Source organism: Hippocampus guttulatus, chromosome 2 (genome assembly GCF_054856545.1).
Source record: "Hippocampus guttulatus isolate MCC_2025c chromosome 2, RoL_Hgut_1.0, whole genome shotgun sequence".
In the NCBI taxonomy this organism is placed as follows: Eukaryota; Metazoa; Chordata; class Actinopteri; order Syngnathiformes; family Syngnathidae; genus Hippocampus; species Hippocampus guttulatus.
The window spans coordinates 5,470,528-5,495,547 of NC_141262.1; the positions used below are offsets into that span (position 1 = coordinate 5,470,528).

At 41.5% G+C, this 25,020-nt stretch overlaps 3 protein-coding genes across 6 annotated transcripts; 2 read left to right on the plus strand and 1 right to left on the minus strand.

Annotated features, from left to right (window-relative positions):
• The first annotated feature begins 540 nt into the window (after positions 1-540).
• Positions 541-7,208, plus strand: zbtb3 (zinc finger and BTB domain containing 3). Of its 2 annotated transcripts, none has more exons than XM_086132616.1 (3): positions 541-650; positions 1,686-2,521; positions 4,067-7,208. In XM_086132616.1, exons 2-3 carry the CDS (start codon positions 1,689-1,691, stop codon positions 4,983-4,985), a joined length of 1,752 nt encoding a protein of 583 aa, XP_085988742.1. In that variant the 5' UTR covers positions 541-650; positions 1,686-1,688; the 3' UTR covers positions 4,986-7,208. The 2 variants fall into 2 exon arrangements, with proteins under 2 accessions (XP_085988742.1, XP_085988751.1); XM_086132625.1 differs by having other exon boundaries at positions 4,070-7,208.
• A 524-nt stretch (positions 7,209-7,732) lies between these two features.
• On the minus strand, positions 7,733-9,381 carry rnaseh2c (ribonuclease H2, subunit C). Of its 3 annotated transcripts, XM_086132656.1 has the most exons (5): positions 9,330-9,381; positions 8,720-8,874; positions 8,520-8,632; positions 8,293-8,412; positions 7,733-7,938 (listed from the first exon to the last, which is right to left on the minus strand). In XM_086132656.1, the coding sequence occupies exons 2-5, from the start codon at positions 8,871-8,873 to the stop codon at positions 7,915-7,917; spliced, it is 411 nt and encodes a 136-aa protein (XP_085988782.1). In that variant the 5' UTR covers position 8,874; positions 9,330-9,381; the 3' UTR covers positions 7,733-7,914. The 3 variants fall into 3 exon arrangements, with proteins under 3 accessions (XP_085988782.1, XP_085988763.1, XP_085988773.1); XM_086132637.1 differs by having other exon boundaries at positions 8,520-8,874; XM_086132647.1 differs by lacking the exon at positions 9,330-9,381 and adding an exon at positions 9,249-9,307 and having other exon boundaries at positions 8,520-8,874.
• Positions 9,382-10,232: 851 nt separating this feature from the next.
• On the plus strand, positions 10,233-24,920 carry stag3 (STAG3 cohesin complex component). The gene is made up of 31 exons (XM_086105950.1): positions 10,233-10,273; positions 10,381-10,468; positions 10,631-10,858; positions 11,437-11,533; positions 11,803-11,879; positions 11,987-12,191; positions 12,431-12,582; positions 13,274-13,471; positions 14,739-14,837; positions 15,050-15,129; positions 15,313-15,420; positions 15,669-15,756; positions 15,890-15,992; positions 16,135-16,241; positions 16,688-16,780; positions 16,902-16,994; positions 17,088-17,288; positions 17,542-17,606; positions 17,710-17,797; positions 17,876-17,953; positions 18,025-18,117; positions 18,267-18,429; positions 20,556-20,683; positions 21,211-21,312; positions 21,832-21,965; positions 22,080-22,202; positions 22,805-22,971; positions 23,792-23,987; positions 24,141-24,221; positions 24,297-24,384; positions 24,486-24,920. Exons 1-31 carry the CDS (start codon positions 10,233-10,235, stop codon positions 24,513-24,515), a joined length of 3,594 nt encoding a protein of 1,197 aa, XP_085962076.1. The 3' UTR covers positions 24,516-24,920.
• Positions 24,921-25,020: the final 100 nt, after the last annotated feature.

Genomic DNA, 25,020 nt, shown 5'->3' on the forward strand with positions numbered 1-25,020 from the left:
TTACACATCTACTTTACTTTGAACAGAGACAAACTCCAAAAATCCATAACTTTCTTCACAGTTGCCTCAAGAAAATACTTGTAATGGCAGTGGAATATTTAAAAATATGTCTGACAATTCTGGTCTGGTGTAAATCATTTAAGCTTTGAAATTTCACATACACGCAACTAATAATGTAACGTATGATCCAAACTAGCTACCTTTTGGTTTTTAAAAAAAACACAATTTTGTGGAGGCGGGGGGTTCCATTGATTGATTAAATTACTTTTTTTCGTTGTTGTCAATACGAGGAGACTATTGTATAACTCACAGCATAATTTATTTTTACCGTTCGTACCAGAGTACATTTCAGACTGTGCATTCATTTTAAAGAAGTCAAAATCGGTTATTGTAAATTTCTTTTTACTTTGCCACCTCTTCCAACGTGGCCGGAACTCACCTCTTCGCCACCACGTCTCCCTCTTTGGCCTCTTCGATTTCCTCTGTCAGACTCCATTTTGAGACCACAGAGTCATCAAACGTGGTCACGTGGCAAGTGGAGCCCTGGTCACGTGACACTAAACCTGCTCTTCCGGTTTGTGTGGCTCCGAATGGATGTGTTAGTTGCTTGAGATTTACGGTTTGTCGTGGAAGACAACGACTACGCCTGGGTAAGATCATCATCTTGGTCTTTTTTATTACAATTTAAAACAGACTATTAAAAGATGAGGTGTCGCCCTGGCAGATTTGGGCAACTGGGGAAGACGGTAGCTGAAGGATATTAACGATTAGTTCAAGCGGTTGCGGGAATTGTCAGGTTGTGTTTGTTGTGTTTTTTTATGTTGCTCTGGAATGATTTGTTTTACGTTACATTTAGTAACGTTGAATTAGATGGGTTGTCCACAACAGTCTACTATTGGTATGGGTTAGTTACGTTGATTAGTCAGAGGTGGGTAGTTGATATTACAGGTACTCACTTAAAAATATAGTCCTTCAAATAATTATTTGCTTAAGAATACCTTAGTATTTAATTAAAAAGCTATTTAAGTACTGAGTAACTGTGAGTGACTTCTAATTTATTTTGATCTAAGCATGATTAATTTTTACAAGAAAAAAAAACGTTTCGGTGAGCAATGCATGTTTTGCATTGTGAATCTGGATGTCGCTATTTTACACACACAATCTAAAGTCATAGTTCGTTTACATATACAGTATATATATATATATATATATATATATATATATATAATCAACTATAATAAACACTGCAACATGAATTAAACAATGTGTTAAATATGACACATAAACTATTAGTAATGCAAACACACACCACAAGGATTAATGTCAGTGTAACATAATTAATTTAATGCATTGCCCCACGCAATGCAATTTGATTGCTATTCATCAGGTTGCAATTCAATTCAATATTGAATCAATAATAACTAAAACTACACAAAATAGGAGTATAAATACTTAAGTCTGCATGCATTAAAAAATGAAAAAATGCACATTAAGTACAAAAGTAAAAAAACTGATCAATGAAATTGCATATAAATGTAATTATTTCCTCTTGGAAATGGTAATAAATACAAAAAATGCGCACACTAATAACTGAATTGTCAGGTGTGTGTTCCTCACAAAATGTGTCATTTAATAGTTTTTCACCACATATTCTTGTCCTTTTATTTATCTTCCTTGTTGGTCAGGTTATGGAGTTTCCTCAGCATTCCCAGCAGCTGCTGTCAGCTCTGCGCTCCCAGCGTCAGCGCGGCTTCCTTTGCGACTGCACCGTCCTGGTGGGCTCATCCCGTTTCCTGGCTCATCGAGCTGTTCTGGCCTCCTGTTCGCCTTTTTTCCACATGTTTTACTCGGATTCACTCCGCAGCGCTGGCGCAAATGCTTCCAGCAGCTCTGTCACACTTGACAGCGATATTGTCACGGCGGCCGCGTTCAGCCTGCTCCTTGACTTTGTTTATGAAGGGGTGCTGCAGATGGAGAAGTCACCACCACTGGAAGATGTATTGGCAGCGGCGAGCTTCCTTCACATGAACGAGGTGGTGAGGGTGTGTAAAAGAAGACTGCAGAGCCGAGGGCCCTTGGCTGAGGCGGATAGCACTCGCTCTGAGGAGAACACCGGGTCCAGGAAAGTAACAGAGACAAGGAGGCAGGATTGCGGGGGTGCTGGCCCTGAGCCTGTGGTAACCATGGCAGCAGATCACTTGATTCCCACTGCCATGACAACAACCGTCTCATCAGTTCCCCTCATGGCAGGACAGCGTATGTCGGAGTCTGTCAAGTCTGAGTACAGGATTGATGCGGGCTCACCGGAAGTACGAGCTCAGACTCCCCTGAGTCCTGATCTCGCTGACACCACGCAGCCTGGCATGGGTGGCCCTCGTCTGCTACCCTATGGAGAACTGGCGCAGGGACCTGCTCTGGGTCATTCTACGCAGGAGTCGGGAGGCCCCGACAGGTTGCGAACTGGCAGCCAGGGTGAAGGCTCAGCTCTATCCAGCCCATGCAGTACCACTGAGACATACAGGTACAAGTCGAGAATCTACACCCTAGGTATTGCCTGAGTAGTGACCTACAAAATAAAGAAATAAATAGTGCCCGTGACCCATAAGGTGCATCACTGACTTGGGGGGAAAATGGTGGGAAAAAAGTGCTGTGATTATAAATGTAGTTTTTCTGGGTCCTTGCACATTTAAAAATGTGTATAGTAGGTTAAATGAGGAATCTTAATTGCCCATATGCATGATTTTGAATGTTTTTGGTGTGTAAGTGACCTGTGAAATGCTGCCGACCAGTCCAGGGTGACCCTTCCTCTTGATCAAAGTTATCTGGGATAGGCTCCAATTCACTTGCCACTCTAATAAGGACAAGCACAGGAGACAATGAATGGATAGATGACGGCAGTCTGCATATCAGACGTGGCACCTGTAAAGCTGAAATTTATTGTGGAGTTTACATTGGAGCTCTGTATATTTGGCAGCTGGACCTTCAGTGGGGCATTCTGGAAATTTACCTGAAGCAATTATACTGTAGAAACCATCAATTCTATGCAAAAACACCCCATACATAATCTGGACCCCTTCAAATTCAGAATTTATCTTGTAAAATTATATATACACGCACACACATGTCAAACAAACTAGTGTTGCTGATTCTAAAATGTTTTAATGTGTGCAGAGGACTGAAAAATGCTGACAATGTGGGCCTGCTAGGTGACCCGTTGAGGCAAATTTGAAATCTGATTAGTTAAAGAAACAAACTCAGACAACGAATGATTATTTTAACAATTATTCAATCTGTCAATGAATTGATGAATCTGATTTTTAAAAACATGTTTTAATTTTCATCCCTTTATTCAAAAAGAGGACAATATTTCAATTTGACAACGTAAATAACTTTTGCATTTTGCACAAACAAATTATTGATGACTCACTTACTGGTTTGCTTTGGAACATAAAAAAAAGATAATTGTAATCCAAAGTGAAAGCACATGTCTGATTTTGAGATAACAAAGATAATCAGTCTGCTTTCGTGGAGGACTACAGAAAGGTATATTTAATATTGAGAAGCTGAAAAGGATTTTGACCATTTTAAATTATAAGAGCTGTCTAAACAATGAATCAATTATCAATTCATTTGATAATCAATTACCGTAGTTGTCGTTCAATCATTCCACCTCTCAAACAGCCCCATTGGCAATATAGTTGAAGTTAGATTGACCAGCACAACTACCGGTAGTGGTAAAGGTCCTGAGGAGATTAGATGGGCAGGACAGCACACTGAGACTGAAAACTGATTGGGCATAAATAAGTAACATCTACATACAGTACATGCTTTGGATAGTGTTTAAACCAAAATAGAAGGCCACCACTGGGAGTTGATCGAGAAAATATTTTTTCATGAATGGAGAGTTCCGTTGGAGGTTTTGAAAAATCTGTCTCTCCTGAAAAAGCATCCCGGCCTTTATTTAACGGAATATGCTACTATTTCCAAATCATCACGTTTTTCTGTCTGTTCTTTTTTTTTTTTTTTTTTTTTTTTTTTTTTTTTTTAATTTGTTTATTTGATGCAGCAGCAACCAGCAGCCTTCCTCATCTTCCCTTGTCTTGGACATCGAGGCTGGCTGTCCGGCAGTGATTGCTCCTCCCTCATCCGAATCCAACAACTCACCAGATCTTCAGCGGGCCCGTGAGAAAGAAGCTCAAACAGAACCTTCCATGTGTGATGATGACAGAGGTACGGCCATGGTGGCACGAAGAGAAAACGAGTCGTCACTTCCGTACTCACGTCCCCAAATTCAAATCCAGAGCGCCGTCTCATTGCAACATGGTGGCCAGCACCCCCACCTCTCGGCGCCTCAGACTCTTGAAAACTTAGCTGCCATCGAAATGGAGTCTGGTAGAAGAGCATATCCCCCTATAGTCTTAGGAACTGAGGACAATAATGGTGACAATGCACAAGTCAAAGTGGAGGCCATTGTTATTTCTGATGAGGAGCAGGAGGAGGAAAAAGAGAACTGGAAAGAAAGCGAGCCGGTGATGGACGACGACTTTGACATTCCGGATGAGGAGCTGAACACACACTCCTCCCGCCAAATGACGTCCGACTACACCTCCCCTCGCTCTCCTTCGTCGTCTTCTTCGCTGGCCGCTTCATTACTCCCTCCACCGTCCACGACACAGCAACACTCGGACCACTCTGCCTTTTTAACAGACTTTCAGGACACCATGGGGGGCATCGTGGAGGATGTGCCGACGTGCTGCGTCTGTGGCAAAACCTTCTCGTGCACATACACGCTAAGGCGTCACGCCATCGTGCACACAAGGGAGCGCCCCTACGAGTGCCGCTTCTGCTACCGTAGTTACACCCAGTCCGGAGATCTCTATCGACACATTCGCAAGGCTCACGACCAAACACTGCCACCCAAACGCAGCAAGACTGATATGGAGCACATGCCAATGCCACAACCGCCACCCCCCCCGCTGAGCTAGCAGGCGCTTGTTGAGTTTTTATACCACTTGTACTATAAACTGTCCTGGGGAGCTGGAGTCTATCCCAGCTGACATGGAGTGAGAGGCAGGGTAAAACCCGGGGCTGGTCACCAGTCAAGCACAGGGCACATTTAGAGACAGACAACCTTTCACACTCATTTGCACCGTCCCTGAGTGGGAACTGAACTGTGTTAGGTTCGGCTTACATACTGTACAGACAAATTAAATATGAATTGATACGAAAGACAGGTGCTTGGAATAACAACCAACATCTCCATGCAGAAGAACCCGTTACTGCTTAGATCTTACACAGAACCCTCAAACTCGCAGGCACAGGACCTGAGTTCAAAGGAAATATCACCGAGGTGGGTAAGGAATTTTTTTTTTTCTACCGACCAACTGAACATAAGCGGAGTTTTTTTTTTTCCCCCCCAAAATTGATTACATCTTTTGTTATGTGAAATTTGCCCTCAACTACATTGTGATGTTGTTTATAGTTAGATTATTTGTTCAGCCCTTCTCCAAATTAGTAACCAAGTCAAATAAACCCCGAAATCCATTTTGTGTCTAAGATCTGATTGGAGTAACCAAGGGCAAAAAAAATAAATCAAAAAGAAGGCAATAGCCTGGGGCTGCAAGAAATCAAGCTGTCAGTGTCAGTGAAGGACGACGAAGTGGAGAGTGACTTGAGTGACACTTCTCATCACAAAGATGTGAATTTTAAAGTGGTCAAAATTATAAACTATATTAAATATTGATTAATTTTCTTAATCTCACCAGTTATAGTAAACACATTGAGAGGATTCACTTTTTAGATATTAATCCCAAAAGGGATTAAAGGGACGGTCAAACTCAGGAAATAGCAGAATTTTCTCCAAATCACAGTTTTTAGTTGCGGATGTAAAATATTCCAAATCTTTGCAGCACATGGATGTGGAGAACCCCTAATTGACTAACTGTGCTCCTATCTTAACAGAACTAAAATTTAGAGTGCAATTTCAAAAAAACAAATGTTTTTGTTGCGGCGAGGGTTAAGACCATCCTAAATTTCACTCCTTGGATTGGATCTTATATGTCCATGCAGGGGTTCCAAATAAAACGTCCAGTCCATATATACACAGGTGCTATGAATTTGGTTGGATAGTTTCTGAATTGCTTTCTAAAAATGGGAACCAAAATGCACGTATAAAAAAAGTACTAGATCGACAGGCGTGTTTAACTCAACTCACCTAACTCAATAAATATCATAGAAAAGCTAATTTATTACAGCGCAATTCAAAACGCAAATCTTGACATAACAGAAAGATCCATTTCCATGTGTTATACAGTATGTATGAAGAGAAATTTATAATCATGAAATAGTTCAGTGTGTACTTAATTGAAATGAACTATTAAAATGAATTGAGTTTTCCACCACATTCCGATGGATCGAAATGCACCTGAATATGTAATTCACTCTCAACAAGTGGCTCAGTGCACCAGAAGCCTTATACATATAGCATTGTCGTATTGCTCTGTACACTGGATAAAATGTATTTAAGTTTGTGACTGTGCATAATTGTGTTGCGTTACAAACAATTGTGTTATGGTATCTGATCTGTTTTGATTATTGTGCCATAAATTATTGAAGGGAAATAAATCATTACCAGGCACAAGGTATGACATATTTGGATTTCAACCGCAAATATAAAGTAAATGGCTTCACGATTCCAAATAGAGATGTGTGTATCTCCTCCTACTGTGACTTGCTTTGAATTGTGTCTTGTTTTAACCTTCTCTCAGGTTCATCAATCCAAAAAATGTCATGCTGGTAGTTTTAGGAGATGTAATTCATTGTGCTGTTGATGTTTTACTAGTTTGGAATGAACGGTGTCTTTAATTTTCTCAATCCTAGCTCAAATGTGTGTGTGATTGACAAAATATTAGGAACACCTGATTTCACCACAAATGGTCATCATCATGAATTTGTACTGCTGGGCTGATGTATTGCCCTGCATGTACTTTATCTGTTTGCTAAGTAAATTGGCAAATGAGTGCAAGATTCCAGCTAAGCAGCTAAATATGACAAAGTCAAAATGTCAACATGGAAGCAATTAAGACAAAAAGGTAATTTTATTTATTTTTTGATGTGACAAGTGTCTGCCAATGGCCTGAAGTTTGTACCGGCCTTGTTGGCCCTCTGGACATTTTGAAAATTAATACCAAATAAATATACATATTTTATGTGATTGCATCTGTGTGAGTCCTTACAGACATTTATTTTCCATAGGATGAAAAACAAAAAACAAAACAGTACATCGTTTACTGCTTGGTCATGTACAATTGAGTTGGCACCACGCTTAAAAATGTGAAGATGATATAATATAGACATGTTTCAGTGAGGGCGGTCCAGTAGTCGACTGGTTAGCACGTCGACTTCACAGTGCAGAGGTACCGAGTTTAATTCCAGCTCCGGCCTTCCTGTGTGGAGTTTGCATGTTCTCCCCGTGCTTGCGTGGGTTTTCTTCGGGTCCTCCGGTTCCCTCCCACATTCCAAAAACATGCAGGGCAGGCTGATTGAACACTCCAAATTGTCCCTAGGTGTGAGTGTGAACGCGAATGGTTGTTCGTTTCTGTGTGCCCTGTGATTGGCTGGCAACCGGTTCAGGGTGTCCCCTGCCGACTGCTCGAAGACAGCTGGGATAGGCTCCAGCACTCCCCGCGACCCTCGTGAGGATAAAGCGGTTCGGAAAATGAATGAATGAATGTTCCAGTGAAGTCGTTTTCTTTATTTCAATACAAAATTATTTAGAAAATACAAACAATACATTTACTTTTTTTCTCTGTTACAACCATTAACTCACTTTTTGTGGACTATGGCCCGTCACCAGCAAACGTATTTGATTCCAAACACACAGTCTGGGCAAACCTCCTGGTTGCAGGATTGTCCCTAGTCTTCTACTGCTCCATGAATCTACAGAGACAAAACATCAACATCAAACATTACTAACAACTGAAAAAACAGTTGAACCACATTATAGAACGAGTGGAATCCATCCATCCATGTTCGAGACTGAATGTCATTATTAGGGTTGTGGACAAAACTCTTAACTAGTCATCAGGTGGTAAGACACATCCAGACAATGGCCCAAACAAGCATGTTTTTGGAATGTGGTCGTACCCAGAAGAAACCCACACAAGCACGAGGAGGCAAACTCCACATAGGGAAGCCCAGAGATGAAATTCAAACTTCAGAACTGTAAGGTTTATTAAGATTACAACAGCTTCTTGAAAGTTTACTGTAGATAATTAGAAATAATATCTTCACCGCTTCAGCAAGCTCAGGCCAGTCCATTGCCATCACTACCGCATCGTCCGAGTTAGGAGGGTTCTCAAGGTTCCAGTAGGTCAGCTTGTCAAACACACAGGACACCTTCAAAGTCCTGTCCTAAACATTCACAAACAGAAATAAAAGACGCACAGTCATTTGTTTTAACAATCCATTGTTCTCCATTTTCTTTATGTGAACCCAACAGTGAGATTTGTCATGTCTACCTCCTGATCCGAGCTGGGCTTGTTGAGCTCCTTCAGCACCAGACCAGTGTAGCCTTGTGGACAGATAAGCTCCTGCCCTTTGAGGCCACGACCCCGGAATGAAATAGTCTTCTCTGTGATGGGAAACATGCATGCAAGGTCGAGTGACATACAAAAGAAATACATACAGTAATCACAGAAATCTCTTCTATTTTCTGTACCATGTTTGCGGTCCTTCATGGCAGCATTGAAGTACTGTGAAATCTGTGCAGGTCCATTGTGTTCAATCTCACAGGGGATCAGATGCAGCGGTTCTCGAAGTGCCTTGCCCGCAGATGATGCCTCAACACGGGTCACACTGCTGTAACAGGACATCCTGCAACAGGGTAGCTTGAAATGTATTGGTCGATTCATGGATAAAAAAAAACAAACCTGTTGGGAATCTTGCCCTTCGTCTCATTTTAGAGAAGAGCAAGCTGTGCGAAACGTTCAAAGGTTTAAAGAATGGCAATTTAAGTTCCCGTGTAAAAGTTTCACGGTGTTTGATTTCACCAGTACGTCGAACATCCCCATCTTTGTGATGGTTGTCTATGTCCTGCTTTTTTAGAATACATTGACGTCGAATTATATTGCTGTGAATAACAGTGTTATGTTCAAGCAAGTTTTCACTTATGATTTTAGTAAATATAATGTTTAACATATTCCCCGATAAAAGTTTACCAATTGACTAGTATCTTTAAAAATCACTACCTTCCGAACAATTATATTGACCATTAATGCCATGTTTGTCAAATACAATGACGTCAGTTGACCACAGGTCTCCAACTTTACCTTGTTTGTGTTGTTTTGAAACAAACGCGGGTGAGTTCCGGGTCGATTTGAATCGAGGCTTTGATTGGACGAGCATCTCTTCTTCTACGCCCAAAGATAGTTTGGCGGCATAATTGTGTTGAGTGATGCAATGTCTCCCTCTTTTGATGAGTGATCAAATTACTGTACGTTATTTGTAATTATGTTCTCGGTTCATGTTTTTGCAACTTTTGTAAAGCACCTGTTTTATTAGCTCTGAATCATCAACATGTATTTGTAAATTTGGTAGTCGTGCTATTTTAAATTGTAAAAATAAATACATAAATAAAAAAGTCAAGTGTAAAGACAGAATTAAGTATACAGTACAGTCACAAAGTAGGTAGGTAATAATTATTCATAAGTGTGTTGACTGTGTTTGCCTAATTTGGGAAACTGCCAGGTAACAAGATTTACCAATTGGAATCAAGACCAATTGTCCATGGACCAATCACAGCCCTTGGTGATCAGTCTTTGGCCAAAGCGGGTCCTCGAAGTTAAATCGTAGTCGTGCGCTCTCAGTGTTCTTAGGTAAAAGTGGACGTAAACTGGGTAAGCATACATTTTAAATTTAAGTAGTTATACTGTATAATAATCACAATTCTTAACTGGTTAGAAAGTTGGTAAAGTGATAGTTATGAGTTCTTCCAGCAAAACGAAACGATGTGCTGTATTTCAATTCTGAAAAAAATGTCTCCGGTTTTATTAAATGGCTGAGCCATACCGGTGCTTTAATTTATATACAGTTCTGAATTTCTTAAGTAGCCCAAAGTCGAGTTATTTAACAAAGTGGAAGACTTGCATACATTACCTTTGGTCAAGCTAATTTCCTTGTCTCTCTTTGTTCTTTGTGTTAGCACTGATCAGCAAAACCCAAAATTATAACCAATGGAAAGCCCACATTCTTTGTCAAGTAACGACTTACTTAGGTAAGAGTAGCAATGGAGATACAAGCCAATAATATGTTGTCCCTTGTTTAACTGTATACCTGCACTATTTTCATGAATTTTAATACATTTTATTTCCTTCTCTTTAGTTTAGATGATTTGTCTGATTCAGATAGTGACTTTGAGCTCCCAGTAAAACCCACCAAGCGTAAAAAACAGGCAGAACTGAGCTCACTGGTAAGTGAATTAATTCAAACTCTTGGTTCTCACCAATTCTCAAGACTAGGCTGCAAATTACAATGGCAAATGTATAGTGTCAAGCCACACCCAACCATAGTTCATCCTGATTCACCAACCGTTTTCAAATCACTCAAATTTCTCTTTCTCTTTCATCCCAAGCAAGCCAAGAGGCCAAGGCGCAAGGATGCATTGAGAGCTACTAGACCCAGCCAGTCTAGTAGCCCCATTCCCTCTACTCCAGAAGCCTCTCAGGAGGAGCAGTCTTCCCAAAGCACACCTAGGCAGGCCTTACACAAGCCTGCAAAAAGAACAGTGAACAGTGGTGATCACGCTATCAATGCAAACGATATCTACATTGCTGTCGTCTCCGGAACGAGTGACCTTGTGGTGAGCAAATCCTCCATCTTGACCATTGTTTTCCTGTGCTACGGCACTATAAGATGGGAGGAGTGTTTGCTATAAACCTGGAGGAAAAGTCCTCATTCCAGAAAACTGGACAATTACAATTCCCCCAACTTCACCGAGATGGCCCACATCAACTACCGTGCCCACAGCAACACAAAATAAAATGTACCTTGACTTGTGAATTTAATTGTTGTATGACCACGTTCATGACCCATCTCAAATCAGCTTCTCCACTGAAATTAAGGAAATGCCCTTAATCTGTTCCAGCCACTCAAAAAAGACCAACAAAAATGATCATGTATTTCAATCAGAAAACTAGTACTGTACAGTCTTGTACTTTATAAAACATACACTAGTAACACAATTAAATAGAGTGTAAGAATTCAACACTGAGTTATGATTTCATTAGGGTGCCTGTTAAGTGAAAATTCCTTGTAAATTTTAAACCACAGAATAGATGATTTCAGTTTTGGAGGCTCAACTGCATTGTTTTATAGACTCACAGCCATGATTCAGAATCCAGTTGTCTGATTGGCTTCCCTTTCCCTCCCCATTTCTAGGCGGTGGTTGACGAGTGGCTGGACTATTACAAGCAAAGGCGTGAGCAGGGACTGCTGGTGCTCATCAACTTCATCATTCAGTGCTGTGGATGCCAAGGTCAGGGATTGTAGGGAGGCAAGATGATGTGAAGTGGGGCACTATGCGTCAACTGATCGCAGAGATAAGGTTAACGTATTATTGGATAGGGGCCCTTTATTGTCCAAAATGGCAAAGCAATTCAGTACTGTACGTAATAAATTGATTAAATCTTAAAAGGGTCAAAAGCTGGTTTACATAGAGATCCTGCGTAAGTGTCTTGTCAGAGCCAAAACAGGCATTTTTCCCACCAAGTGCAAGGTTGACTCTTTCTTATTCCGTTTGCCCAGGAGTGGTAAGCAGAGAGATGCATGACTCCATGCAAAATGCAGAAATCATTGCCACGCTAACCAGACAATTTGATGAGGTAAGGGAAGAAGAACATTTTTGGCAAGTTTGTTATTTTAAGTGCGTGTTGATAAGTTAGGGAAATAAATTGATGCTGTGGAAGGTACACCTTTGCTATTCTTGCAGAGATCATCGAGCTACCCTTTGTCCGGAAGGAGCCTCTCGCTGAAGCGATTCCGAGCAAGCCTTTGCGAGTTTGCCCGCGTCCTGGTGCGCCTCTGCCAGAATAGTATCATTTATGATGATTACCTCCTCCCCTCCTTGCTGTCTTTCCTCACCGGGCTGTCTGACTCCCAAGTCAGAGCGTTCAGACACACTAGCACCCTGATAGGTGAACATGTTACACCGACTGTTACAAAATATTCAGCATTTATAAACTTGCACCTTTTATACAGTAATATAGAAGCATGTTAACCTGCCAGGATGAGTTACCAATTGTGAAATTTTCAAAAATGTCGAATTGTCAATTTCACCAGTCAATTCGTTGTATAATTATTATTATGGGGCATGTAAGCTCATCAACCTCAACTCAGATATGTTAACTAAATATGTGTCTTTTTTTCTTGGAAGCCATGAAGCTGATGTCAGGAATGGTGAAGGTGGGTGTGGCAGTGTCCCTTCAGCTGCAAACCATCCAGCGGCGGTACAACCTGGAGCAGGGCAAGGACGTGAAGGATCAAGACTCTCAGCGACTGGAAGAGCTCAAGGTTTCCATTAGTGAGGTGATTACCCCCCCCCCCCCCCTTTGAGATTTTTCACACACACACACACAATAGCATGCGCATACTAAGGGCTTAATTTACTAAAGGTTTGTCGAGCAAACGGTCGATGGCTCAGGTGTGGAAGCTAATCTACTAACTGGGCACCCTCAGGAATATAGAAGTACAGTACATGCACATCAAACCTGAGAGGCATTGCAATGGCTGATTCTGCTTGTTTAAATTGTGTGTCTGAAAGGCAGATGCAAACTGCAATGTTGTGCGTAACCATCCACTTGTCTTAACTTGTTTTGTCATTAATGTTAAATTAAATTTTACATTTCATAAATACTAGGGGTATCATGACACTGGATTAATGATTAATCAAAGAGTGAATACTCATACTGATATCTGAATTTTATTCTGTCCAATACCAGAGGCCTGAAAAAAAAAATCCATAATGGCCGGGCCCAAGTGAAAAACATCAAAACTGCCTAGAGCGCAAAAACCTCTTTCAATATGACTGTCTTGCCTACCTGTTTCCAACAGCCATTCAATCTGTTATTATGAGTGCACATGCAACTCTTTTGCATCTTCAAAATCCTGCTATTTGTGATCTTAGTAAATCAGGCCCCAAAAAACGGTGCTTTAGCTCGACTCAGGTTGAACACCTCAGCATGAGTCCTCATTACACAACCGTGTGATTGCACCTTAGCTGCTGGAAAACAACGAGGAGCTGTCGTCCATGATGAATGCCGCCTTTCGGGGCATTTTTGTGCACCGCTACCGCGACCGTCTGGTAGAGATCAGGGCAGCTTGCATGGAGGAGCTGGGCATCTGGCTGAGAACGGACCCTAAGAACTTCCTCAATGATGGCTGTCTCAAATACTTGGGCTGGATGATGAACGACAAGGTGTAGTACTGAGTCTTATAGTTACTTTCACTTTCTTTTTTATTAATGACCAAAATGAGGTTTCTTATGGATACAATAGAACAAAATTTACACAGATGAGGTGTCAGAATGAATTTCAAAATGTTCAACGGGGAACTCAAAGCAGGTGGACCATGACTTTACCAAAGTGAGTTGACCGTAGCCGGCAGTGTAGGACAATATGTCTGCACTCTGATATTGATGGAAAAGGAATGGATAAAATCTAGGGCAGCGGCTCTTGATTTAATATTCACACCAAAACGACCCCGCCCCCCCCCAAAAAAAATCGACCATTCGCGTGTGTGTATGTGTGTGTGTGTGTTAAACAAAACTAGCGATTTTACTGGCTAAAATAGCACATTTGAGTAAGCGTGGTTTGTTGAAAAAGTGATCAGTTAGAACGGCTACTGGGTCAGGCTATGATTTTCACCTATTAAAACTGCTTTAAAAAGCAATCTGACGGGCTCGCTGTTAAGCGCTAATGTTGGAGCTGCTTCAACGCTGACAACAGGCGCCGTGTAATACAATATCAGCTTCAAGTTTTTTTTAGTCGCTAAGCTACCCCACTGACCGAATGAATGAGGGAATTAAAGGGAGCGTATGGTTCTGAAGGGGGGCGGAGACAGAGAGAAACTCAAGGTTCACTGAGAAAAACCTAGTCCGACTAAATTAGGTTCATAGACTCTGTTACTGCGGTAATTTACCAAGGGATTAAGTTAGCACTCTCAAGTTACCTTCCTGTATGAAACGCAAAACTCTGAGTTTTCCTAATTTCAGGGTTAACAGACTCTGAGGTATCACTAAACCTGCTATCAGGTATCTGAGGTATCACTAGACCCCGGGTGTTATTTGGTAAGGTTTATTATTTAAAAAGTTTATTATTTAAAAAGGTTTATTATGAGTTTGATCTTTTCATCGTGTTGGCAGCGTGTGACTGTAATGCATAGCATCAACACTTGACTTTCTCCTAAAAGTGTAAATACTGTATATAAATAGGTACCCCAGGCAGGGTTTTTTTAACCGAGGTACTCTTAATAACTGGAGGATCCGTTTCAGCCCTAAATTAATCTGCTGATGTCTTATTACACAATTTCAACATCAATCAAAATGCCATGTTTAGATTAGTGGGGGCAAGTGCAATTTATGATTGCAAGGAAAATGTTTGCTTGTAGTTTCCCATTAGAGAGAGGTTTTCAGAGTTTCTTTAAGTAACCCTGACATTACAAAGATACACTCTTCTGCCTTGCAGAAAAGCGTGGTGCGTCTGCAGTGTGTGAGAAACCTTCAGGGTCTCTATGTGGAGGAGGAGTTTATTGGCCGCCTCGAGCTTTTCACCAGCAGATTTAAAGTGAGACATGCTTGGCATGTGTTGTTTTGGGGGGTTTTGCCTTCTTTTACTCTCTGCCTTTTTAAAAACAAACATTTATCTTTTTACAATCTCTTCGTGCCTCCTTTTAAATCAGAGATGAATTAATATTAATGCTGCAATTAAGTTAATTATCTCCTCTGAAATGTGTTTTGGCAGTTAAATGTAGGCCATCATGTTTTTTGTGTGTTTAGAAGAGGATGCTGAACATGGTGATGGACCAGGAGTATAAGGTTGCTGTAGAAGTGATCAAGCTCTTGGTGCTAATCCATCAGTGAGTGGGATAGTACATCACATAGGTGTTGTTTGATAGTGCAAAAGACAAAAATGACAAAAGATTGAAAATACACATTGTGTGTGAGCGAGGAAAAAAAGTTTCAATTGTGAATCAGTCGTGAGTGTGGTCCACCTGAGAGTAGTCCAACATCAACTGAACTTGATTTGTTTGTCTGTGCAGGGGCACGGATGAAAGCCTGCAGGAGGAGGAGTGTGCTCATATCTATCCCCTAGTTTACGCCACAAATCACAGTTTGGCTTCCGCAGCTGGCTCGTTCCTCTATATGAAGTACTTTTCCCCCCTGATTTACCTCTTTTTAGTCCTGTGTAAAAGCCACAAATAGATATATTTTTGCTATGCTTAAACAACCACTAGACTATCCCTTAGTCACATCAGCATGAACCATTTGCTTTGTGTTATACACGTTTTGCATGCCAATTTCTTGTTAGTAGATGTGTGCATTGTTTGAATCCTGACTTGGAATGGCAAATTTAATGTTGTCCTCAAAAGTGGTTGGTGTTGTGTGTTTATGGTAGGCTCAGAAGTATGATTGACAGTGAGAATGAGAGGGGTACCAATTCTGCCTTCTTCAGAGTCCTCGCTGCCTTCTCCGTCCAGAGTGAGGTAGCCTCCTTTCCTCTTTGTTTCTCTTTACTTTATCTTTTTCGTCACCAGACTCCTGTAATTTAACAAGAAAACTCTCTCGGGTGAATACATTTCCTTCCTTGACCGACTCCTATTTTCCAACTGTGGGCAGTTCCATGAGCATGGAACTTACCTAGTGGACAGCCTGTGGGAGGCTGCGGACTCTGAGTTAAAAGACTGGCACTGCATGACAACTCTTTTGCTACAGGAGGATGGTGAGGATTCAAAATCACACACACATAAACATCCTAAATTTGTGTTCCAGTCCATTTTTGAGAGATCACCTCCGTGCACGTAAAAAATGTTTTGTTTTGATTTTTTCTCGAGCATCCAAACCATCGCTTCTTGTGTGGTCAGGTTTGATGAACGAGGAGGAGGAGGACGCACTCATTGACTTGATGTTATGTGCAATCCAACGGGCAGCAGAGGCGAAACCACCCGTTGGGAGAATCTCTGTCAAGAAGGTGGGGGACCTTGTGTTCCGGCAAACAATTTTCGATTGGCTCTAACTTCTGCGACATCGCAAAGCCATTCGTCTGCTTATTCACATTTCAAAATGCAATAAAATTAGTTGTGAGCGTTCGGCCACTCATGAAAACAAATTGCAGAACTCTATACACTGCACAACAGTTCAATTGTGTTCGATCAGATTCCCCAACATGCCACGGGCCTAAGACTTAATTCAAGCAGTACGCAGTGGTTTGATTATTGTTTCTCTTGACCATTCTGCGTCACCCTATACAGGAATTACCTCAGGAAATCATCCTCCTCCATCTTTCCTTGTCCACTGGATCTCTGCTCTACCTTTTTATGGCTTCCTTCGCCTCATCCATTTCTACTCCTAACTAATTATGAGGTGTATCCGAAGACTTTTGTCAAAATTGATCTGTGTTCATATGTTCCATCAAAGGAACTGAGTGTAAAGCAAAAGAAGACCCAGGAACGGAACAGGCAGCGTATCACGGCCCATTTCATCCCTTTACTGACACAGCTGCTGGCCAAGGTAACAGTCGCGGTTTCTTAGTCGAGCGCAGCACAAATGTTGAATATTGTGTTTCTCCAAACAAATTTGCTTTAGCATTCAAGATTGAACATATATATGCGTGTTTGCTCCCCCTGCACAGTACTCAGCAAACGCAGGGAAGGTGAGACTCCTCCTGCGAGTGCCGCTTTACTTCGCCCTGGACATGTACAGCACCACGCAGCGGATGGAGAAAGTGATCCATTTGCCTTTTTGAATTTTATAGAAATCGTATCACTTTGCAACCTGAAGAACCTTTTTCTCACACCTATCTGTTGATCGTCAGCAGCATCTGGATCAGCTGCTGTATCAGATCTGCCTTATTGTAGAGAAGCACACGGATACCGCTGTGTTGGAGGCGTGCAGCAAACTGGTTGACACACTCTGCTCCGACAGACACTCCTTCTCCTCCCGCCCTCACCTGGCATTTAGTCAGCTGTTTGACAGCCTGACTGAACACTTCAACACCTATTACAGTGACCTGATGCAGGTTGGACAGACTCAACTTTCATTTGATATACTGTGTGTATGTATATATAGTCTTTATTGAAGGAATTTTGAAAATGTTTTTGAATGAGGTGCACTATGTACACCACCACAGGACTGAAGTAAGGTCAGCATAGGGCACTGGGGCTCTTTTAGTCTCACGTTAAAATGAGTTACTGTCTGGTGTTTATGTCTACCAGAAATTTGCAGAGCATTTGTCTCTTGTCTGTATATATTGTGTATTTGTTTGTCCCCAGGCCCCAACTGATGATGATGTTTTCAGTGCCTCAATGGCCTTGAAAAGGATTGCAGCTTTGGTCAGGTATGTAACACATTAGAGTATTTGCTTATAACGCCTATCTATAAAAAATGTTAGGAAGTGGGGTGTGTATAAAGATAATTCTGCACAGTTTTGTTTCTTTCAGTGCCAAAAACCTCTCAGGTCAAAGCCTGTTTGATTGCTGCATGGACCTTCTTCAAAGCCGGATGGAGTCCAGACATCTTGATGAAGACGTCTGTGATGAGTTCTGCTAACGGTGTTGTTTAATAATGAAAACAAGAAATACCAGAAGTGCCCGTGCTTTGTTTTAGCTCGTTGTGGCAGCTTTGAGATGCTCAGCCTTTCATCTGATGTGGGCCAAAGTCAATCTGCCCTCTCTTCCAACCCAGGTGCTCCAGTGACAGTAAAGCATTTTTCAAAATATTGTTACTTCAATGATACCTTCTCTCATCTGTCCCAGGAGGAAGTGAAACGCCTGAAGATGGAGGTGCGCTCTTTCTGCAAAATCTGCCAAGCGGGCCTGTCTCTTGGCCAAGCTGAGATCAGGGATCAGGTCTGAGCATCAGCATCCTTACTATTATGACATAGCATCCTTACTATTATGACATCTTACATGACAACTGTACAAGTTACATTGAATGAGTAGAATTCTTCGAATTACCTCTCCACCCCCCCCCCTCCCTCCACACACACACACAACAGGCATTTGAGTTGCTGTGTGACCTCCTGGTGCTTTACAGTGCCAATTCTGTTCGCTCTGAACCTGCCCTTCAAAACCTGTACTACCAGCCATCTTACCACTTGCGCGCAGAAATGGCAGCTTTTCTTCTGGACTACATCTTCTTGGATGAAATAGAGGTGGAAGGTATTTCAGAATTGTATCCAAATGTCACCAATCTCTGTCATACTCAGCTAGCCGTGTGTTTGCCTTACACGCAAGATGCTTGACTGGATTGTTTTTCATAATTGATAGAAAATGAGAAGAATGATTTTTTTTTTTTTTTTAATGATCCTTTGTATGTTGAGATGCGTCATGTAGGATCATGTGAGCTATGTACATTTGGTGTTGGACTAAAGTGAACACAGTGAACACCCTTTTATAGCGGGATATGTTCCAGACCCACCTGCGATAAGTGAACATCTGCAAAATAGACAGATCATAGAGGGAGAGATGGAGAGACAGAGAGAGATTTTGCCACCAAACATGTTTTAACCACATTTCAAGTTTTTAAACCACACTGTTTAACAAATTATAAATGTAACTGAACACAAAATAGCTGCAAGCGTAAAATAGAACAGGCGTTACAGACAGGTACCACATGAGTTAATCGCAGTCTGTTGTACAAATAGCTCACTTTTGATGGCACATGTTGCAATAGTGATCCTTTGAGAATGTGAACACTCGGAGAGATGTAGAAAGACAATGTTGCCTGTTGATAATTATCTTTCCTAATCATTGTATGAAATCATTCAAACTATCAGTATCTTCTCATAAATCATTCATTTCATTCATTCATCTTCCTAACCGCTTGATCCTCACTAGGGTCGCGGGGGGTGCTGGAGCCTATCCCAGCTGTCTCCGGGCAGTAGGCGGGGGACACCCTGAATCGGTTGTCAGCCAATCGCAGGACACACAGACGAACGACCATCCATGCTCACACTCACACCTAGGGACAATTTAGACTGTTCAATCAGCCTGCCACGCATGTTTTTGGAATGTGGGAGGAAACCGGAGCACCCGGAGAAAACCCACGCAGGCCCGGGGAGAACATGCAAACTCCACACTGGGAGGCCTGAGCTGAAATCGAACCCGGTACCTCTGCACTGTGAAGCCGACGTGCTATCCACCGGACTACCGGGCCGCCCTCTCATAAATCAATAGTAATTAATAATATCATTTAAGGTAGTTTGAGCACATTAATTTCAGAAGTGTGTGTGAAATGGGTACCCCCTTCTTATTATAATCGGTGCCCAAGAAGTACTCCACTTTCAAAAAGATTGGTGATTCCTTGTATAGAAAATACTGTACGTGTTGTCGTCTTTGTGTAGCGTGGGTTGGGATGTGGCATGTCATATCGGGAGGTCTTCATGTGAGCGTCTGGCTGCGGCTGAGAGTAGTTCCTGCATGAATGCCCTCATTGTTTGTGTTTGAATGTTCTCCCCTTGTTCAACGAAGGGCTGATCCGTGCATTAGTTTCTGTGGCTCTCTTTTACCAATTGCAATCACATTACAGTAAGTAATTGTACAGTAAGAATCCCTTGAATCAACAAAATCGTGGAAGTGTGAACAACGAGCAGTGATATAACGGGGAACACGATTTACTATATTTTCTCAAACAGTGTCTGCCGCTCTAAAACTACCAATCTAAAAACTTCAATTGCACTGGACAACGGCAAATTTTAATCAGAAAAAGAGTCATGAGTGATAAAGGAAGGAAAGATACACATTTTCCACCAGCAATGTCAAAATAGTCTTAAATTTAAATTGTTGTTATAAACACACGATCTGGCTACAGTATATTGAACGTCAGTTTTATATTTCCTGCAATATGTTTGTTTGGTCACTGTTTATATGTACTGTAATTGTGCTTGTTTAGTTGCCGTTGTGATGCATTGTCGACTGCTATTTATTGGGTAGTGGATTGGAATGATTCCCTTTCTTTTTACCATTTTTATTTGCGTACTAATTTTACCACTGGTGGTATTGCTTGTATTTTTATGTAACCTTACAGGATTTGGACATCTTGGACTGTAAATTTCTATGATTGTTAATGGGAAGCAATATTTAGGCCATAATTTGGAACTAGATCCTGCAAGCAGCACCAAAGAAGCTTGTTGGAACAGCAACAGGCATTAGTCTTTATCCCTCTTGTGCTGTATGTGAAACACTTCCTTATCAATTACGATATGAAATAATCGATGTAATTGTTTATCACTTTGTGTACTATTTTCAAATGCTACTTTACAATAGTACTTGTTTCTCATCAACAGATGATCAGGAGCAGGAGATCAAACTTCTTCATAAGAAGCGTAACCAACTTGCCGGCTACTGTAAATTGGTCATCTTTGGCGTGATGGACCTCACCGCTGCCACTACTGTCTTCAAGTACTTTGACACGGTACAACTCATAAGAGCATCCTTCACTTGCTGTGTTAAATATACAGAGTTGTTCGAAGCTAATGAAAAGATGTGAATCCGAAGTTCTCTGAAAAGAAGCCACACAGAATCTACCAAGGATGCTTCGTAGGATTCGGTTTTTGTTTGACTATTTTGTCTAGTTTTTGATTAACTAACTTGTAATTGTCGTGATGGTTATTTATTTTTCCAATAGAATATTCATACTGTTAAGACTTTGATGATGTGATAGGGCGATTATAAAAATAAATGAACAAACGGACACCTCCTTTTTTCCTCCATTAAAAGAAATGACACTAGGTGGCAGTAATTAGCCTTATTAGAGCCATCAATTTTCAATGCGTTGATCCTCATGGTAGAAGGGAGCCAAGAGACCAATATGTACAAATTTGCTCGTGGCAAATGTTTAAGACCTTGGTGGAGGTCTTCGCTTTACTGACTGCTCTTGTTTTTGTAAGAGTAATTTGTGATAAAACTATCAACGTTTTTCCTGGGGTTTTTTTTCCACAGAACTTTAAAGACTTCGGTGACATCATCAAAGAAACCATAATGAAAACAAAGCTCATCAATCCCGTACTGAGCGCCCGTACTCTATGCCTGAGTATGCAGCAGGTATGCCATCAGTGTATGCTGATTCAGTTTGTCTTAGCATGTTCCTGAAGTTACTCAAGGTGCACCAACTACATGTTGAAATAGCATTGAATGGTTCAGACATAGGGCTGAACAATAAAGCAAATTCAAATAGGCATCACAGTGAAGAAGAATGCAATTTGGGGAGTGAAGTAAAACCAGTTCATTTCAGTCCATTGGTAGTCTTTTTTTTTCCCCCCGATATATTTTTATCTATATTTATGTATATAAATCTGACATTGTTTATTGTAACACTGATTAATTTGTTTGTGTTTGATAAAAATACATAGGATAAGGACCTTGAAAAAAAAGACAATTAAGGAATTGCATTACACACAGGTTGCATTCCGCCTCTGTCACAGATCCGTTACCACTTAAGAAAGTTTTTTGCAGGCAGTGTGAAGGGAGCGACTAACCGTAAAACCTATTTCGCAATGTCTTTAGATCATGTACGACAACACTGTCGATCAATGCTTTGCTATCCCGCAAATGTTGATCTAGCTCTTCACAGAGATGCTGTCAGAGGGGGGAAGTAGGAGGGATATTGATGAGATCAGAGGTTTGGCAAGGAAGCTCGCCATGACTTTTGAAAATAACCTTCAATCTGTCCGCAAACCAATGGTGGCTCTGCACATGTGAGTAACACACACACACACACAACAAAAAGCATTGTCGGGCATGCATAGTTATAAATCTGGTGATGGGTGCAAATGTATCTGCTTGGTGGTGTTTGTTGTTTCTCCCTTCAGGGACGGCATACGTTTTGCCTTCCTGGTACGTCAAGAACAGGGAGAGCAGCACCCTAATGTGGCCTTCTTGGAAATTCTCAGCGTGTTCAGTTATAAGCTGCTGCCACAGGACAAGGCCCTGCTGTGAGTCACTATCCTCACACTCATTAAATATTGTTTTAGAAAGAAACATACTCCTGTGAATTACAAATATTGAATTTGTTCTTTGTATGGATAAATGGATTAACTTGAATAATTTGATTACACAAACTGCAGTTGGCCACAACTCATAAGATAACATTTATTTCTCCCACACTGGGGAAATTTGCAGTCTACAGCAGCGAAATTGGGGGGGGGGGGTTCATTGCACAAAATAAATGTTAAAACAAAATAAAATCTTATGCTCAGTTCCTCAACATGCAGACCTGCAAACCAGAGCTAAAAACAGCCATTGCTAATCGCTGACACACACGTCATTCACTAGGCCAGGGCCTTGCTTTTAAAGGCACATACCCTCAAAGTTAGAGATAGGAGAGGATGAAACGTAAGAAGAATGACCCTAAGGGGCAACAATAACACCTGCACCTCAGATGCTTTTTTTTTTTTTCAATTGTTGTAGTATGTGTTGGTATTGTTGTTTAGTAATGCAAAAATCAGTGTTTGTCATTTTACTCACTTAATCGATGGCATAATCAGCGTGATACTTGATTCTACGGCTGCAGACCTCGTTCTTTATTGCCTTCCAGGGCCGCATTCCTGAAATCCCAGTGTCCTGCTGCTGCCCTCTCCTGGCAACCAGTCAACACATATCAACGCTCCTTGGAAGGCAGTTCTGCCAAGTTTGGGCAGAAATCTGCAGCCGTCAGTCCACAAAACATCCCGGTCGCCAAACGACGGAAGACTGATGCTCCAGGTTAGAAAACAATCATGTTGTATATTATGCACTTTTAATTTGCTTTTAGAATTGCTTCAAAGCTGAACCAATCCCTAAGAAAATTATGCGAATGGGTTTGCAGACAGGTGCACGCAAATATTGATTGAATATATCTTGAAAGCACCAAGGGCAATTTCATAGACCACAACAGTAAATCTGGATGTGGTTTCACATCAACGTGGCATTTGAATTTGGTTTATAGGTCGAGTGGTTTAGCGCATTGACCTCACAGTACAGAGGTCATGGGTTTGATTCCGGCTCCGGCCTCCCTGTGTGGAATTTGCATGTTCACCCTATGCCTGCATGCGTTTTCTCCGGGCACTCCGGTTTCCTCCCACATTCCAAAAACATGCATGGCAGGTTAATGGAACATTTCAAACTGTCGTGTAAGTGCGAATGGTTGTTTCTCTCTGTGTGCCCTGCGATTGGCTGGCACCCGGTTCAGGGTGTCCCCCGCCTACTGCCCGAAGACAGTTGGGTTAGACGCCAACACCCCCCCCCCCCCCCCCACACCGTGTGACCCTTGTGAGGATAAAGCAGATCGGAAAATGAATGAGTAATTCTAAGTGCTTCAATTGTGGGAGTGAGACCAAAAATGTAGTATCCCAAAGCCACAAATAGTGGCGTTTATTGACTGAATTACAGATGGCGGTTTCAACCCACTGGAGTGGATGCTTCACATTTTTAGATAAATATGTAAATGTGCAATAAAAACTTTCAAATGTAACATGGAATTTGCTTGAAAAGATTGACGAACAAAGACACAGGTGGGTCAGGCTCTGACTTGTGCCTCATTCAGGTTCAGTGGCCACCTCCAAGAAAGATTTCTGGTCAGATAACACCAGTCTCCCCAGTGGGGTGCCCACTCCAATCCTCACCTCCACTACCCTCAAGCAGCCCCACACTAAGCTTGGGCCCAGTGAAGACGTCATATTGCAATCTGATCTTGACAGCGGTTTAACAGAACCAGAGTGTGGAGATGAATTCTCCTCGAGGTACGTTTTTTTCCTCCTCTACTTGGTCTCTGGTGTTGACTGATAGTGGAGTCCACTTAGTTGACGCAAAAATACATAGTGGAAAACAAAAACGTATGTGCCTTTGTAAACGTTTATCTTGGTGTTCATTTGAGACTGACCCACACATTGCAGATCTGAGATACAAGACGCGATGCCCACCAGTGGATTGAGCTCCACCGCAGATCAGAAAGAACTACACACCCAGCTCACCTTGTAAGAGGATTTGAGAAAACACAAATATTGCGTCACACCAGAACTGTCGCATCCTCCTGTATTGTGTGTCCGCAGACTTTCGCTGATCGAGGACGAGGATGACTTCGGAGAACAAGGGGAAGCTGAGTCTGACGAATATGAAAATGATTCTTCACATTTGCCGGTAAAACTAATCAAATACATTGGTCACTACATGCTCTGTAACAATGTGACTTGAATGAGCCTCATTTTTTTGCGTGGGGGGGTGGTTTTTGCTCCATACAGCATTCCCCCCTGTCAAGAAAGTATCCTTGATGAACTATTTGAAGAAACACCACACCGCAATTAACTTCTGATATATGTATTTTATGTTATAGGTAAGAGATAGACGTTCCTAAATGATTTTGGCCATGGATTGTCATAGAATTAGTCAGCAGATTGAAATGCATCGTAGGGGGAAAAAACTCCACTGTATTGTGATGCTACTGTAGGAATAGAATCAGAAATGTTCAAAAGAAATGTTAGATTTGAACCCCTGCTGCTGTGAGCTTCCTTGCTTTATTGAACTCAAGATGTGTTCAAGTGTTATATTTCTTGCTATGATGAATTGAAAAAACTGTTAAGTTCAAATTGATTTCAAAGTGCCTTTATCAGAAGATTTGTTGCGTATGCATATTCAACAAACCACATGTTCAAACTGTTTGAAGCATAAGAAGCATATTTTTTCACCGCGTGGATGTATGATGATATGAATGTAAATCAGTAGAAATAATGTGAGGAAATGAGGAATACTTTAAATTTGCACCTGCTGTTTGTCCCT